Source organism: Electrona antarctica (assembly GCF_951216825.1).
Source record: "Electrona antarctica genome assembly, chromosome: 2".
Classification (NCBI taxonomy): Eukaryota; Metazoa; Chordata; class Actinopteri; order Myctophiformes; family Myctophidae; genus Electrona; species Electrona antarctica.
In genome coordinates, this window is record NC_136807.1 from 43,637,532 (window position 1) to 43,653,949 (window position 16,418).

The 16,418-nt window shown below is 40.2% G+C and overlaps 1 protein-coding gene across 5 annotated transcripts in view; it reads left to right on the forward strand.

Moving 5' to 3' along the window:
* ciroz (ciliated left-right organizer protein containing ZP-N domains) overlaps window positions 1-16,418 on the forward strand; it is a 60,464-nt gene that overhangs the window by 27,323 nt on the left and 16,723 nt on the right. For 3 of the 5 annotated variants that reach the window (XM_079491014.1, XM_079491013.1, XM_079491012.1), the window contains one exon: window positions 3,932-4,018. The exons of the other annotated variants lie outside the window; for them this stretch is intronic. In XM_079491014.1, the coding sequence (XP_079347140.1) occupies window positions 3,932-4,018 (87 nt within the window). The remainder of the gene's footprint in view (window positions 1-3,931; window positions 4,019-16,418) is intronic. 5 annotated transcript variants of the gene reach the window in all.

The window sequence follows — 16,418 nt, forward strand, 5'->3', positions numbered from 1 at the left end:
GACATTAATTAACACTTCCGCATCTACCTGATGTAAAGTGGGAACAGTGCGGATAGACATTAACAAATGCTTAATTACACATTTATTAAGCATGAAACAGTGTCTCGTTACTATTAACAGATTGTTTACTATGCACTTATTATAACATTAATTAACCCTTTCGCATCTACCTGATGTAAAGTGGGAACAGTGCTTATAGACATTAACAAATGCTTAATTACACATTTATTAAGCATGAAACACTGTCTCATTACTATTAACAGATTGTTTGCTATGCACTTATTATGACATTAATTAACACTTCCGCATCTACCTGATGTAAAGTGGGAACAGTGCTTATAGACATTAACAAATGCTTAATTACACATTTATTAAGCATGAAACACTGTCTCATTACTATTAACAGATTGTTTACTATGCACTTATTATGACATTAATTAACACTTTCGCATCTACCTGATGTAAAGTGGGAACAGTGCTTATAGACATTAACAAATGGTTAATTACACATTTATTAAGCATGAAACACTGTCTCGTTACTATTGAGACAGTTGTAACCCTAAGATCAGTGTCCTTAACTCGGGTGTGATTAAAACCCCACCCTCTGTCTCATGAACCAGTCTCTGCGTTGTGTATTTGTTGTTGTTGTTGTTGTTGTGTTTGGTGGTTAGGAGATGAGGATGAAGAACCAGGCATAGGAGATGTGCGGTAGAGCAATGTACTGAATGTAGTGTCGTTTATATCAGCTCTGGTCACCCTGCAGAAAAACAATAACAGTGTCTTCTTTTACTTTCACAATAGTAATAGTGCAATATTGTCAGAAACTTCACAGAACTGCATACTGTAAGCTTAAACATAGCCAGTGGTAGTTTAAAGACAATGCTTACAGTTACTAACCTTAATAATACAAAAGTGCATTAGAAAACACAGACATATCTTATTTGTTGCACTTATATGATCCATTCATTCAGGTAGTTACCACATGAGCACATACCTGGCCATAAACTACTACAAATATACACATCTCTTCACAACAATATAGTTCCCAACAATCATATTTGTCAATCAAACAGCATGGATGGCTAAGATAATTAGTTATTTCAAATGGATTAATCAGAAGGGTGGATTTCACTCCTACCTTGCAGAAAAAAAACAATAGTGTGACCTAAAATGGCCGTCCCCACCATTAAGGTCAACAGCTACACAGAACAGAAACACTGGACAATAACACAGTGCCCCCTGGTGGCACCCCCAGTCAATTCACCTCCTTACATCCACCCCCTCTTTGCTTGAGGGCGTCCCAGCCATCATAATATGATGCATTGAACTATATTATAGTTCAATGCATAATAAGTTCAATTTGAATGTTAATAAAGACTTATAAGTATTAACTTAACGGTTAATTACTTTTGTTACAAGCGTTTACAAACAGATATTAATGTTTAACGAGTGTTATAAATAGTTTATTGATTGTTAACATGGCCTTATTAACAGATAATGCCCTAAGTAGGCCTACCCTTCCTAACAGTATGTACCTTATAAATAGGTTACTAATTGTTAATTAGTATTTTCACAATGTTTATTAAATGTCTTATTAACAGTTAATAAGTATGTATACTTTTTTGTTAACACTTTATTAAATGTGTTTTTAAATATATTAATGGATAACAAGTTTCTTATTAACAGTTAATTAATGTATAACAACTTCTAACAAGTGTCTTATTAACAATTAATAAGTATGTATATGTTTCTTGCTAATGCTTTATTAAATGTGTTATAAACATATACGTTTCTTGTTAACACTTTATTAAATGTGTTATAAACATATATTAATTCATAAGAAGTTTCTTGTTAACGGTTAATTAATGTATACTAATTGTAATAACTGTTTAATTAACAGTTAAAGAGGTTGGCTCTTTAACTACAGCCATGGTAACTGGCTGTAAGGAGCAGCATGGCCTCTAGGAGTCGCTAGTGAGGCCTTTAGACTCGCAGTCTTATTTTGTCATTTCTTAGCCTGGGCACCATTCCATTTCGGGTTCATGAACCGGTGAGCGGATGATATCGCTACGTCATGTTGTAGTATTGTTTTGTAGTCAGCAATCTTCCGGAACTTCCCTTTCCCTCAAACCGATTTTTCTCAATAAAAGCTACAGGCTACGAGAGCTTTTTTTTATTTTTTATTATTATTATTTTTATTCCACATCTTTGCAGTGACACATTGCATAATACATACATAGGTACATGGTACATACATATAATTACCAGTAGGTGCGTTTCATGGTAGTCATTGCATGTTTGTGGATGTGCTACGATTGCTTTTATTGTTATTCTTCCGGTTTGAAGGAAAAGGAAGTTCCGTTTGATTGTTCCTGCCTGATGACTACAAAACAATACTACAACATGACGTAACGATATCATCCGCTCCCGACCGGATCACACGGCACTTTTGGAACAGAGACCAGGCTTTCCTCCGAGGTGGAAAGCCTGGTGAGGCGAGGTTAGTCATTTCTTGAGAAGCTGTACTTTTGGAGGGACCTTTCTGCGCACATATAGTGACGTGTTCACTATCACTCAGAGGATATTGGTTATATAAAATATATACAGCTTTTGTATCCAAAGATAATAAAATATATTTTACATTGATCATAAGTCTGTGAATGCAGTGCACTACTTGGCATCTGATAAAGACACATAAATCATTGTGCACAAATGGACCACAAGTTTTGTACCAGAGACCTGAAAAGCCCTTTAAAACATATTAGAAACCTTTGGATGGACAACATCCTTGATCCTTGCTTAACAATCTCCGCCCGGTGATCCTAATACCGATAGCACTGTTTAAAGCATCCTGTCCATAGGACCAGGACACCGGGCTCCTGTCTCTCAATGAGGTTTCATTGTTTTATTCTCTGCGTGTAGGACACATAAAGGCTTTATAAGGGCGCTTACAGACAGACTCCAGCAGAATCAAGCTTTTTGAATCTGTTTAAATGATTTTAAAGGCGGGGCTGAGGGCTGTGATTTCCTGATTTATGGCTTCCCCCTCTTACTTCAGATTGATGCTTTGCTTTTCCATTTCCTCCCGATTTTATGGCTTCATCTTGTGTCCAGAGATGTGGCTTCTCCAATAAAGAGCCTTTTAACTTTGCTCGCTTTTCTATAAACAAAGGACAAAAAAAACTCTTTTAAAAACGTATGTAAATGAGTCACACTTTAAGAGGATTCCAAGATGTTTACAGTCTGTAAAGCATGTGTGATATGAATGCGAATTTTTGCTATTCATGTTCAAATACTGCAACACAGTATGCATGTTTTAAATGCAAACACAACCCTTTCAAACCTACTTTATTGTTATTATTAATGAATTAATTCATTGCTCAATTAATTATCATTTATTTTTTACATTTATCCCTTCAAAGGAGGTCCAAACACTTAACAAGACAATCTTCAAATCTACACTAACCCCATGTCATGGAAGCTGGTGTGTTGTATATATTGCAATATAGAAATACTCAGTTACAAGTCAAAGTTTGGAATTGTAGGACTCAAGATGTCCTTGAGTATTGGTAATGTACTCAATGTACCAAAAGTAAAAGTACTCATTATGCAGAATGCCACATATTTCAAGTTTTCAAATGTATAAAAGTCTTTTGAAAATAGCAAATCTACAAGCTTACAATGCGTCACATTGTGTTCTTGTAGATCGGCTATTTTCAAATGGCCGGAATGTATAGGGCTGACCGCTGAAGTGGTTAACTTGCGTTTTGTAATAATAATCAAAATCTACAAAGTAACTAAAGTTTCCAAGATGTAGTGGAAGTAAAAAATATTGGAAATTAGAAATACTCAAGTAGAGTACAAATACCTCAACATTATACTGTATTGTAAGTATACAGTGCTTAAGTAAATGTACTTTGTTACTTTCCAGCGCTGCTGGCCCATTTCATGGAAGCTGGTGTGTTGGTGTCTCAACAAGACCACGGCCTGAAAACAAGAATAAGAGTTAGTGAGACAGGTGAGGCACAAAGAAAGACATCCATTTTAATTAAATGTTACACAGCCCAGCTCCAGAGCCTTAATACAACTTGGCTTATTGTGAAGATTTCATTTGGACAAACAAGATGACTGCATCTTTCTCTAACTATCACCCACAGCCAAGGAGCGCCCCTGTGATACAGGCCTGTAAATGACTGATGTTTGTAAAAAGCGACATTTCTGCCCAGTAAGCATTTCTACAGGGACACTCCCGAGTTTTTATGTGCGGGTTCATAAACTCCCTGCCTAATGCACCCTGACACTCTGTTTTGATATCATTACAGCATTATACTCGTCCCTTTTTGAGTGAAAAAACGCCAGTACTTAGAAAGTCGAAATTCATAAATAAATGTATGTCAAACTGCACTTAATATTGATTTTGTTAGTGTACAGATTCAATAATAAGGTACCGAGTGCATGAATATTTAAATATAATCTTCATTTCTGCATCTCCTAATGGCTTCTTCTCCTCTACACTCAATTTAAACACAATTTGGAAACTATAATGTATTGAAAATGACTGGAATTCTGTAATAAATCATTGGCGGGATATTGTGAACCTTTTATAAGATAGTTCAATATTAGTCCCAGGGTGGATTCATGCAATTAGATTTCTGTTTTTATACATCTCAATTATCCTCTCCCACTATCGGTTCAAAGGAAAGTGTTCTATTCCCCCTCTTCAAATGTCCCAGCTGAACTGGAGAAAAGGCTAAATGAACTAGACAACAAAGAGGCTAAACAGAAATGTCAAAGGTCAAATTACAAGGCAGTAATCTATGATCTCAGGCACACCACAAACCATGCAAACGATCCCCAACAATACGGCTTTGTTTTCATTGTTTGCTGGAAACTCAGCAGCCGGCATAAAGTCAGTTATTGTTAACAGCTAATGGATAAAAGTAATAGAAGAAAAGTGATGCGTAGTTCAAGGCAGCAGTCCAAGCTAGTGTAAACCAATGAACAAAACCATCTAATAGGCGTGTGGAGCCACAGTGTGCGATCCATGTGATGTCTATCAATAATTCATACTTTGGCTTTGCCCTTTTGGGAGGCATTAAGGTAATATGAAGAGCAGTCAGTCCAAATGGTTTGCAAATCCTTTTAAAAACACAACACATGGTATCTTACCTGATTTCTGTACAATTAGTGAATATGTTGCAAAGATGAGTGGTTTAGAAAATCACAATCAGATACACATCTGTGCAATTTTATTGGATAGACGGCAACGTACCGCATGACTAAAGAGTCAAATAATAGACGGTATAGATACTACTGACACAACAGGACAATTTTGTGCCCAGACTTTGTTCCCTTAAATTCTATCTGCATTTTTGCTTCTACGTTTTCCTTTGTTTGTTTCTTTGTAAAAACAATCATTGTATTTTAACTAAACACTTGTTTTAGGTTGTAAAGTTTTATCAGTGTGCAAATAAATAGTCCAGCGGATGGGCAGGCATATACACAGTAACATTCTCAGTGTTAATGTATCCATTTGATCTCCATTTGGTTACATTTGTACACACATGTGTGCACGCTTACATTTGTACACAAGTTAAATTAACAGAGGAGTAGTGGCGGACAGTAATTAAGTACATTTACTTGAGTACTGTACTTGAGTACTTTTTTCTTGTTGTAGACCTCAAAATGCCAATACAGCAATGCATTGATTATAGAAAATGTACTTAGTAATTTGTACTTTTGAATACTCGAGTGTTTTGCTTGAGAGTATTATACTTTGTCCACCACTGCGTGAGGATTTGACAGTGCATGGCTCACCATGGGCTAGTTTATTTCCACCAGGGACAAGCCACAGCTCATCTGGGGTTCACACTCTTCCTTAATGACAGCTGATAATGGTTTGTTGCTGGAACTTCCTTTGTACGCATCATCATCATCCTCCCCCAGCCCATGTGGTTCTTGTTCCCCCGATTGCTCTTTGTTGTCTTCACTTGCCCTCCAAAAAAAAAGCCCCTCTTCAGCATTAATAACTGGCTTTTCAGAGACATTTTTTTATTTGTCCCAGCATCATACAGATCAACCATATGGATGCGATTTGTTTGAAGAAACAGGCTCCCATTCACACACACACACACACACACACACACACACCGCACGCACACACGCACACTCACTCAGACATGCGGTCAATAGATCCCATATTATGATAAAAAGCTAGCCCAGGATTAACAGAGACTGTCATCAATAGAAAAAAAGGTTATCAAAGAGGTAACAACAACCAAATGCCTCCGTGACCCTGTGTAGTTTGTTACCTTCTGTCCAACTCTCCTCGTATCTCCTGCATATGGATGGGATGGAGATATATACAGTAAACCTAGTGCAGTGTGACTCAGTGATTAGTCCACACCATATTATGTAAAGGTGGCCCGACAGTGGCGGCTAATGGCCTCCCTGTCTCTATAAGTTATGGATGTAGCCTTTTGTGCTGCAGGGTCGCACATAAAGGCCCCTCTTTTTAATTCACAGTCACCCACGGTCAGGCTAAATGGCTGACAGCGGAATTGGAAGGCCCACGCTTATTTCTGTACACTTTCACTTTGTTCCAAAAATGGCTATTGACATTGACTAAGGAGCTCGGGCTGCTCTTCTGGGCTATTTTCGCAAGGTTAATCCATTGAGACCTGGAACGCATCCATGTCACGTTAGCGTTTAACCACATTAACCATTAACCCATTTTGGGGCGGGAACCCCTTTTGGTGTTTTAAACATTATGTTGTAATTTAGCTATTGAAAAATAGCAGATCTACAAGCTCATAGCGCGCCACCGAGTGGCGCGCTATGAACTTGTAGGTCTGCTATTTTTGAAAAATCGTTAAAATGTGCCTCAAATCTTTCCGAAAATTGTCATGATTTAGAAAACTTTTTTTTTTAATTTCGACGTCAGGCCTGAATGGGTTAAATATCTCAATGAATAGAGCGTTTCTCTTTCTGTGCCGTGAATAATATCTCTCCGCGTGAGATTAATGGACAACATTTCGTGAAACTGTATTTCGGAATTTGTTGCACAGGATACATCCAATGGTACAATTGATGACGTACAATGTCCTCATAAGAAGCTGACAGCTAAAGAGCTTTTTACAACAGTCTTGGCAATACCTGTATTTAAGCCTGTATTTCTCCATTATTTATGTTTTCATTTGCACTTACTTTAACCTGTTGAAATTAAGGAGTGGGCATTAAACTTTATGATTGCCTGTGCAAATTATACAAAGATTTAAGTGATATCCAAATCCACTGAGGAAGTACTTTACGAATGCACTCAGAAATGCTGTTGCTCAACTATTTCTTAAAATGAACAGAAAGAGACATCGATGCATTTGTTCTTACAATAAATACCGTTGAAAAGAGCAGAAAGTGGACAATTTATTCTAAATGCCTCGTACGCTATGGTGCAACATGTATAGCTGGCAACAGTGGTCAATAATGCTTTTCATACCAGATTCATAACATAAAAGCCTGGCTTGGAAACCTTTCATGATAATTGTGTCTGTGCTCCTGCAAAGTGCCTTAAAACAAAGCGACCCAGCTTGCTTTTTCACACTGATTACAAATGGTGCAAAACCTTGATCACTATACATTTCCGAGCAACACTTCATTTTTCCATGAGTAGATGATTAAATATTTATCATTCTTTGTAATAGCCTCATTTCTGTCAGTTTTGATATTTTAATCCCGTTTTAAGGAAAACAAGCATGCATTAATCAAATATGACAGAACGTACTTCTTAATGTAATCATGCAGGGGAATATGAATTGCAAATGCCCCCCCCCACCCCCCACCCCCCTCTTCTCTGTCTCCAAATGTACTTCCATTAATGTTACAAAATAAAATAATCATGACCATTTTTAAATAGAAATAAACTACATGGGATGCAGTGGAATATTTTAGAATTGGATTTGTGCGAAATGGCTTAAATGAAGAGGCTTTACATCAAAAGCCAGCAGCGTAATGCTGTGAACAAGCACTCGTGCCTAGGGACAGGGACGCAAGATAAATGCGAGACGACGCATGCTTCGCCAGGCCCCATTTCCTCGCTGATCGAGATGGAACACAAGTTTTCTGTGTCAAGAACAAAGATTCTTTTTAGATGAGATGATTCTTGACTGATGGTACATCATCGATTTCCTGGGCTGTCCCTGATTGTCAGGCTGAGACTGGTAGCCTGGGCTGAACATTGGACATGGTAGCTACCCTCTAAGAAAAAAATCACACCTGTGTGAAGTGAGGGGCGCTCTTATCATCAAACATCATCTCATTCTGGCCAATCACAATTTGCGTCCTCACGTATTCAATGTTTGTGTTTACACAAACCCTCAAACCTGGACATAGGAGGGTCTAGCGCCCCTAAAAAAGTGCAGAGACTAACCATCTCTTTTGGCTCAGATTGGAAAGGGGTTTAAAGGATGACTTTTCATATAATTGGTCCTCACCAATGTTCATGATAAAATACCAAACATTCTTCCTACTCAGTCTGTGTCTCATAGGAGGAGGGCTGTGGGCAGTTCAGAAACCCGTTTTCCAGTGACATCATCGATGGGGAATCCAAGCTAATAGAAACTGCATGCAGGCTTTCTATTCCTGAAAAGTTGCAATGCGATAATGGATCCCTCTGACGATGATGTCACTGGAAGACGGGTTTCCGAACTGCCCACAGCCTTCCTATGAGACATAGACCGAGTTGAAAAAATAAAATAATAAAAGGTGCTTTTTTACAACATTAGTGAGGACCAATTATATGAAGGTTGAAAAGTGGTGAAGTTTTCCTTTAAGAGCAAGTCCCTTGAACACATGAATCCTGGCATCCCTATTTTGGGCATGACATTATGTAGGATTGTAGGTGAAGCATCACATTTTTTATTATTTTTTTAATGATCAGACATAGCACAACAGCTCACGCCACAATGCAATGTGTTGTTGTGAGCTTGTAGATCTGTTATTATCACAGAACGTCACTATCGTATGACGAAGTATCAAATATAAGGTATAACTAACTAAACCCGTAAGACGCCCTGAGGGCGAGAACCGACCTCGCGAGGTCGCGTGCACGCATCCGCCTGGGTGACGGCAGACTGCTGGGCAAGCGCTGACGCTTTGGCATGGGGGGGGTCAGATCAACATATGGAATGAATTCTGTACTGCCCATATATGGAGCATGTCTTGAGTTTACAGGGTTTGATGAGGTCGGATCAACATATGGAATGTCAGAACAGGTCAGCTCCATATATGGAGATCTAAGGGTGGCAGTGGGGGAAGTGTCTTGAGTGTACAGGGTCTGATGAGGGCCCAGGTAGGGCCGGGCCTTAATTTATAATTTTCCTGCCTGTTGAGAACGGCTGCCGGGCGAGGCTGCACTAATAACTTTGGGGTGGGCCCGTCTAGAGTTTGAATGGACAGGTAACAGTCAAAAGGTAGACATCGAAGAGGAAGGACAGGTGGGAAAGGATCAACATATGGAATGTCAGAACAGGTCAGCTCCATATATGAAGTTCTGCTAGTTCTGGCAGGGGAGAAAGGACAGTGGGCGGGTCCGCGGGGGGGGTGCCCTGGGCGTGGCGGTCGCTGGGGTGTGGTCAGCACTGGTTTGCTGCACCTGGCCGGCAGGTTTTTCGTACTTCCCTGTTGGCCGGGTGTGGCTCTCTCCCTCCCGGTGCAGGTTGCGCCTCGGTGATGGTTGCGCGCTGGGCGCCCCTCCGTAGACTTGTCTATAGCTGGAAGCCTGGAGGAGAGGGGCAGTGACTTGGCCAATCACTGCTGACCCGCCAACTGGAGAGTGTATAGTGGTTGAGGGTTGAAACACTCTAAGAAGGTTGGAGACCACCTGATGACCTCTCCTCCAGGCCAAGGCATCCATTAGAAATGGATTATATTCGCATCTTTGATGTATTTACAAACTGAAACAAGATCTAAGGGTTTAAGGTTTGAGGTCAGATGTAGAGTTGCTGGCCGGCTCCATATATGCAGATCTAGGTGATGATCCAGACTTCTCCATGTATGGCTATCCAGGGTTTGATGAGGCCAGTGTTGTGATCTTTATATATGGAGACGGCCATATATGGAGCGTGTCACAAGGCGTGATGGACTGACGGCCAAATATGGTGGTGTGACATGTCATGAGGCGTGACGAACTGACGGCCATATATGGTGGTGGCGTGACGGACTGACAGGTTTTGCAGGTTTTCATAGTAATCCGCGACCTACAGTCGCAACAGGTGGTTAACTATTGCGGGAACAACTGGTCAATGCGAATGAGTCAGTGCATGCACGGATATACAGTGCATAGCATTAGCATACTGTACAGGTAGCTGTAATGTTAGCCAAATTGATACATTGATCTAATCCTTTGTGCATTTCCCATAATACATTATGAAGCTCTGGCTTCTGCTATAGATCTATACAGCATTGCATTTATGCAGTGACATATCTCTCTTCTATCATCAGCAGTCAAACGTTTTCCTTAACCCGTTTTGAGTGGGAACCCCTTTTGGTGGTTACATACATTATGTTATAATTTAGCTATTGAAAAATAGCAGATCTACAAGCTCATAGCGCGCCACCGAGTGGCGCGCTATGAACTTGTAGGTCTGCTATTTTTTGAAAAGTCGTGAAAATGGGGCGCAAACCTTTATATATTCTTTCAGAGCGAACATTTTTAACTCAAATATTTGCTTCTGAGAGGGTCCCTGAAACAACATATTTTCAGATGGGGGTCGGTGGCCAATTTCATATATTTTTGGGGGTCCTTGACATGGAATAGTTTGAGAACCACTGACATAGAAACATTTTTCAGAAAACTGTCAGGATTTAGAAGACATTCGTAGAATCATTCCCAGGTCAAAATGGGTTAAAGAGATTGGGAGTGAACATTCCAGAGACATTCACTTGAAATGGAGAGGCACCTTTCAAAACAAGTCAATATCCAGCACAGAGGAAAGGGGTCCTAATTAGATTCATTTGCCTCAGCTTGGATCAATGTTTTCCTAGGGATGTGAGTTATAAAGTCGGAGTGGGGCATAAATAATCAAAACCAAATAAAGATGGGTGTTTGGAGAAATATAGCTGAAAGTGCTCATAAACCCCTACAGTAAAGCTCAGCATACAAAGACAGGATGAATATTTAAAGATGAGTGGGAAAGAAAATATAGTTCAGGTGAACAAAAGAAGAAGAAAAGAACATTTTCTAAAAAAGGGTCCGACCTTGGCCATGTAGAGTGGTGGAATCCTTTAGAGGGTACCTTGGTCATACTTAGTGAAAAGTAGATAATTTGTTAATGTCACGCACTTGTTGGAAATGGCAGATAAATGGATTTCAGCCATTATTTGCCAGCCTAAGTGAAGTGAAGGAGGACGCGTTGCGGAGAGGACAAACTCAGTTATGACTGATAAGTGTCTAAAAGCTAATGAAGGCTGGCTAGGCCAAGGTCAATGGCCGCTAGTGAGATGCCATGTGCTGCTCCGTTGTCCTGCCGCTTAAATATAGAGGAAATATACATTGAGCTTTTAACACCTTGAAACATAGGAGAGACTAGTATATGAAATATGGGCTTGTAATGGCTTTTTAATGACGGCCTCCCAGCCCCCTATTCTGGCCCGAGATTGGAAATCGGAGGTGAACCTTGATATCACTGCACTAAGTGCTTGTAATGCACCGTCACTTCTGGCCATCCAGTTGAGTGAGACAGTTCAGGCCAGGAGATAAATGCCACCATGCTGGACAAGGGCCCCTGTTGATAGGGGAGGGGTGGGGGGGAGACACTGCACTCCCCATGATCCCAATGAGAGTTACAGGCCTACTGTAACTCAGTAAAGTTCGGGAGGGGGAGACAAACTGGCATTTGACATTGGTTAGCACTGATTTAAGATTTGTCATTGGTCAGGAAAACACTGCACTAAAGAGTCTATTTTCGCTCTTAAGCCCTTTATTAAGAGACATCATTATGGAAGGAGTGGTGGAACTTGACTTTGCTTTAAATGGTCCTATCACAATTTGGGTAAGCTGACCCTTGGCTGGACTCTTGTCTCGGACTGCCATAATGCAATCAGCTGAATGAATAATTACAAAGTAATAACAACCCTGCAACATCATCTCGGTCGCCGTCCAGTGAAGTGGCTTTGCCTTCCCGCCACTTGTGTGTTTAATGTCCTCTAAAGACCCATATTACACCCCAATTAGATGGCACTCTTGTTTCCTTACATCAAGGGCTTGACTCTGCTGGCTTGTCACCCTCCCTTGGCCTAATCAATTTCATTACTCCAGTTACAGCCCCAGCCCCCGGGAAAGCTGTGCCCTTAAACTTCAGCTCCTGCTTCGATCGATCAATAGCCCACGTCCCTGCCAAGGTTCCATTTAAAGTTCATTTATTTCAAGCCATCATATAAAACAAGACAGAGCATCGATGCAGCCCCACTTTGTTTTATTTGACTGAAGATTTCCACCATGACACTCAAATCCGCTCAGGTCTCCTCACAAAGCTGTTCTGGGAACAGCCACCGGGAAGGATTTCACCGCTCAGGTCTCCTCACAAAGCTGTTCTGGGAACAGCCACCGGGAAGGATTTCGGATACAATGTATAGCATTCACTTCCTGATTGCCAGACCTGATGCTGGTGGTGCCTCAAAACTACGCACCTCTTGTGATCAAAAAGGAAATGGGATGTACCAGTGTGATATAAAGGTCCAATCTTTGATGATATTTTGAAGCCAAATTCAATAAAGCTTTGTTTTGGTATTCCAAACCTGCACATTGCACGCTTGAATATTTTCCTATATGCAAAACATGCATGTAAAGTACGTTCAAAAACACGTTATTGTCTCGTTGGAATGAAAAAAACAATCTAATGGTATGTTTAGCCTCAGGTTATATGCAACAAGCCACATAAACAAAATCTTTAAAGTGTGCATATAAGTCCCAACGATGCATTTCACGTGCAGAATTCACAGAAATCTGTGTACCCACTGTTCCCTACATTTCCTTGTTCACTGCTCCCTGTGGATATCATAAGTGTAACATCCAGTATATTCACCAGTTAATTAATTTCAATGATTAATGGAATATCGCTGGGTCTGTCTCTTCCATTACATACTTTATTTGCGAAGTCTATAGAGATTCCAAGCTTTGGTGCACAATTATATACAGAATTATGATCCTTAAATATTCATAAGGCCCGTATAGAAGATCATGATTGTGAAAACCTGCATCTTCAGCCCTTCATTAACTAGACAACTTCATTATCATTCGCAGCTTGACAAATCAGTGGCAGGGTTTTGGAAAAGGAATGAGGATAATAAGGGGCCCTATAGCTCTGACTGAAACCGGGATCTCTTTCACTTTGCTTTGCTACTTGGTGCTGAATTTGCTGCCACTTGGTGCTGAATTGTGTTGAGCTTTCTCTGTATATACTGTAGAATAACCTTTATTTACATGTGCAATTGTGAATTCTGAGTGATCAAATTTGTGTTCTCTTCATTTTCTTCTTTTTTTCCTGTATTTTGTTTGTTTGTATTTTCTTTTTTCCTCTGTTTGTTTGTTTTCTGCCCCCCTTGTGTGTTAGATGTATTGTATATATTATTATTTCTGTTGGTGTAAATAGGATAGGCAAAATAAGCCACTGGCTTCAGCCTATACCTTTTTGGTCTAAATACTAATTTATAATGAAATGTAATCAATGTATTCAATGTTCAATTCTTTGACCAAAATAAACTAAACTGAACTGAACTGAACTATATATAAAGCGTTGGAACCAACATCGAACAAAGAATTGTGCACCTAATTTGTTGCAATATATGTTTGCAGAATATGCAGAAGAATGCAGACAGCTGGCTCGTTCACTGACATTTTGTCATGAATTTTGGCATTTAAATTAGTGCTGTAAAACATATTTCATATTTTTTTACGGCGTAGGAGTGAAGCTATAGCCAGTCTGTGTGTCTGTCTTTCCAGCGGTAATCTCACAACCAATCAGTGCTAAATAGGCCACAGGAGAACCTCTGCTGATTTATTTCACATATGGTTTATACTTTTTTTCGAGTATTTAACTATAATGCAAGTCGTCGGGACTCTGGTCGGCCTTCAACCTTGCCTAAAGATGGAGTCATGTTGTCATAGAGACGACTGATGTCATAGGTGACTGACCACACACATGCTGACCACAAGTCTGAGAACATTGGAACCTGCACGCGTTCCCTTGTATTCACATGAGAACCCAGAGATCCACGTGATTTGATTGTTTATATCCTATTTCATATTCAGAATTTAACTATATTGTATAATTCATATTCAATTATTTGAATCTTCTGGCCTGGGCCGACCTAGCGGTCCAGGCACCTACGCTGGTAATCCAGCCTGACTTTGCTGTGTGTCTTATTCCCCCCCACCTCTATCCCCGTTTCCTGTCAACCTACTGTGTATCTATCAATAGATAAAAGGCAAAAGGCAAAAAAGGCCCCCGAAAATATCTTACAAAACAGGAATTCCATTGTGTACAGTATATTAAGAACATGGTGTATATCCAAGTTTCATGACTTGGTCAAGGACCAAAGTTGACTCAGGAGTTTCCCTATTTTTGCTGTTTGGCACTGAAGCCAGCCTCCTCAAGCATCCAATCATAGCCTCATCCCTGCCACATGAGTGTGACGTCACAGTCTGTCACTACCGATTCTAAAGTTCACCTGGCATTTCTTTCATTAATTGCATCTGTCACTAAATATCAAGCAATCCTGTTTGAGCAATATCGCTAGTTAACCTGAATGGCACTGTCCCTGCCTAAGCTGTGTCATTTCTCTACAGCTCATTGAATCCCAACATCTCTACTATATCTCAAAACCTCACAATGCTGAGTTATTGAATGGTCTTTAATCTCTTTATCAATATTTTTGATGAATTAGGGTTAATTCAGTGGGATATTTGGGTGGGAAAAAACGAGTGTAGATGTGTCTTAGCTACACACGGCAAACAACCTATTGCAGTGGGGTTTGGCAAGGATAGGCCCAACTCTGGGAGTGATTTCTTCCAAAGCTGGCCCAAATGAAAGCATCTTGTTTTAATCAGGGATCCTGGCTGCGATAGCTGCAGTGGGAGCTGTGCGGACTTGGCAGTCGGTTGCAATGCAGACTGTGGCACTCGTACAAAATACACAAATATTTCCACAGTAATTATGTGTCAAGTTAAACAAGCAATTGAGGGCTTGGGCTGAATATGTTGGGGGTGGAAGGCGAGAGAGCACGGTGTGTTAGTTGGATGCCGGCGATTGAGTGAGACCCCCAACCAGACAAATTAGGCTATCAGACTTTGATAGGCTTTGGGACTTTCTCTTTTTTTCTTTTGGCTCAGGCAAATGCAATGGACCGCATTGTAATTGTGAATACTCAATGGATTGAGTAACATCATGTGGTCTTGGCACGTTTTGTCTCAATGGAGGAAGGCATGCTCGGTTCACAAAATAGACTTCAAAGCGTGGGTGAACGGCCAAGGGGACTAAGTAATTGTGAGATCATTGACTTGTCCTTTTTTGTGGTCCCTGGTTTTTATAGGCACATTTGTAAATCTACATTGGCATCAATACTCGAAAATGAAATATGATCACCGTCTGACTCTATGGTTCAGCTAAAGCTGCTGGAAAGAGGAAGGGTGGAAATTTAGCATGAGGATGAATGACTTCTGAATCACCATGTTTCTTGCTCTATTGGGTGGAATATCGTTGAGCATAGAACATAACATCTGTCTGCGTTAAATGTTTACTTACAGCGATAGTCTAGTCATGTTACATCTGCCTTCCTTTGTCAAATATAACAAACTTGTGTCTGAGTACAGTGGAGGAAAACTATTGTTTTCCTCCACTAAGGACCTGTACCCATCAATTTAAACAGCTCCCATGGTCAGCTGTTTAAAGTGATGAGTTCTCAGGCACAGCTACTTTGACCTGTCCTTACATTGGGTGTTGACTATAACACCCTAATTAAAACCGACTACCTTTAACCACTTAAACCCTATGTACTTGATTGAATGGAGTAAAAAGAAAAATCGCTGATCTTCAAGCTAAAAAAAACAAGAGCTTGTACATCGTCTCTTTTCGCTGAAAGGGAGAGCACTGACATACACATCTAAGAGAGGTTTCAGAAAGACTACTCTACACATGAAAATAAACATTTCTTCTTCTCAGAAATATCCAGTGTGACCAGTATCAGGTGTATATCTGTAGAATACATTATTATGACAAATCTAGGATTCAGATATCACCCACAGTCATAATGGATAACGATCATTGTCTTACTATAAACCCCTGACTCCAGTCACCAAGAGTCTTGTGTGGCTAAGCCAGTGGTTCTCAAAGTGAGATCCGGGGACCCTCGGGGGTCCTTGAGGC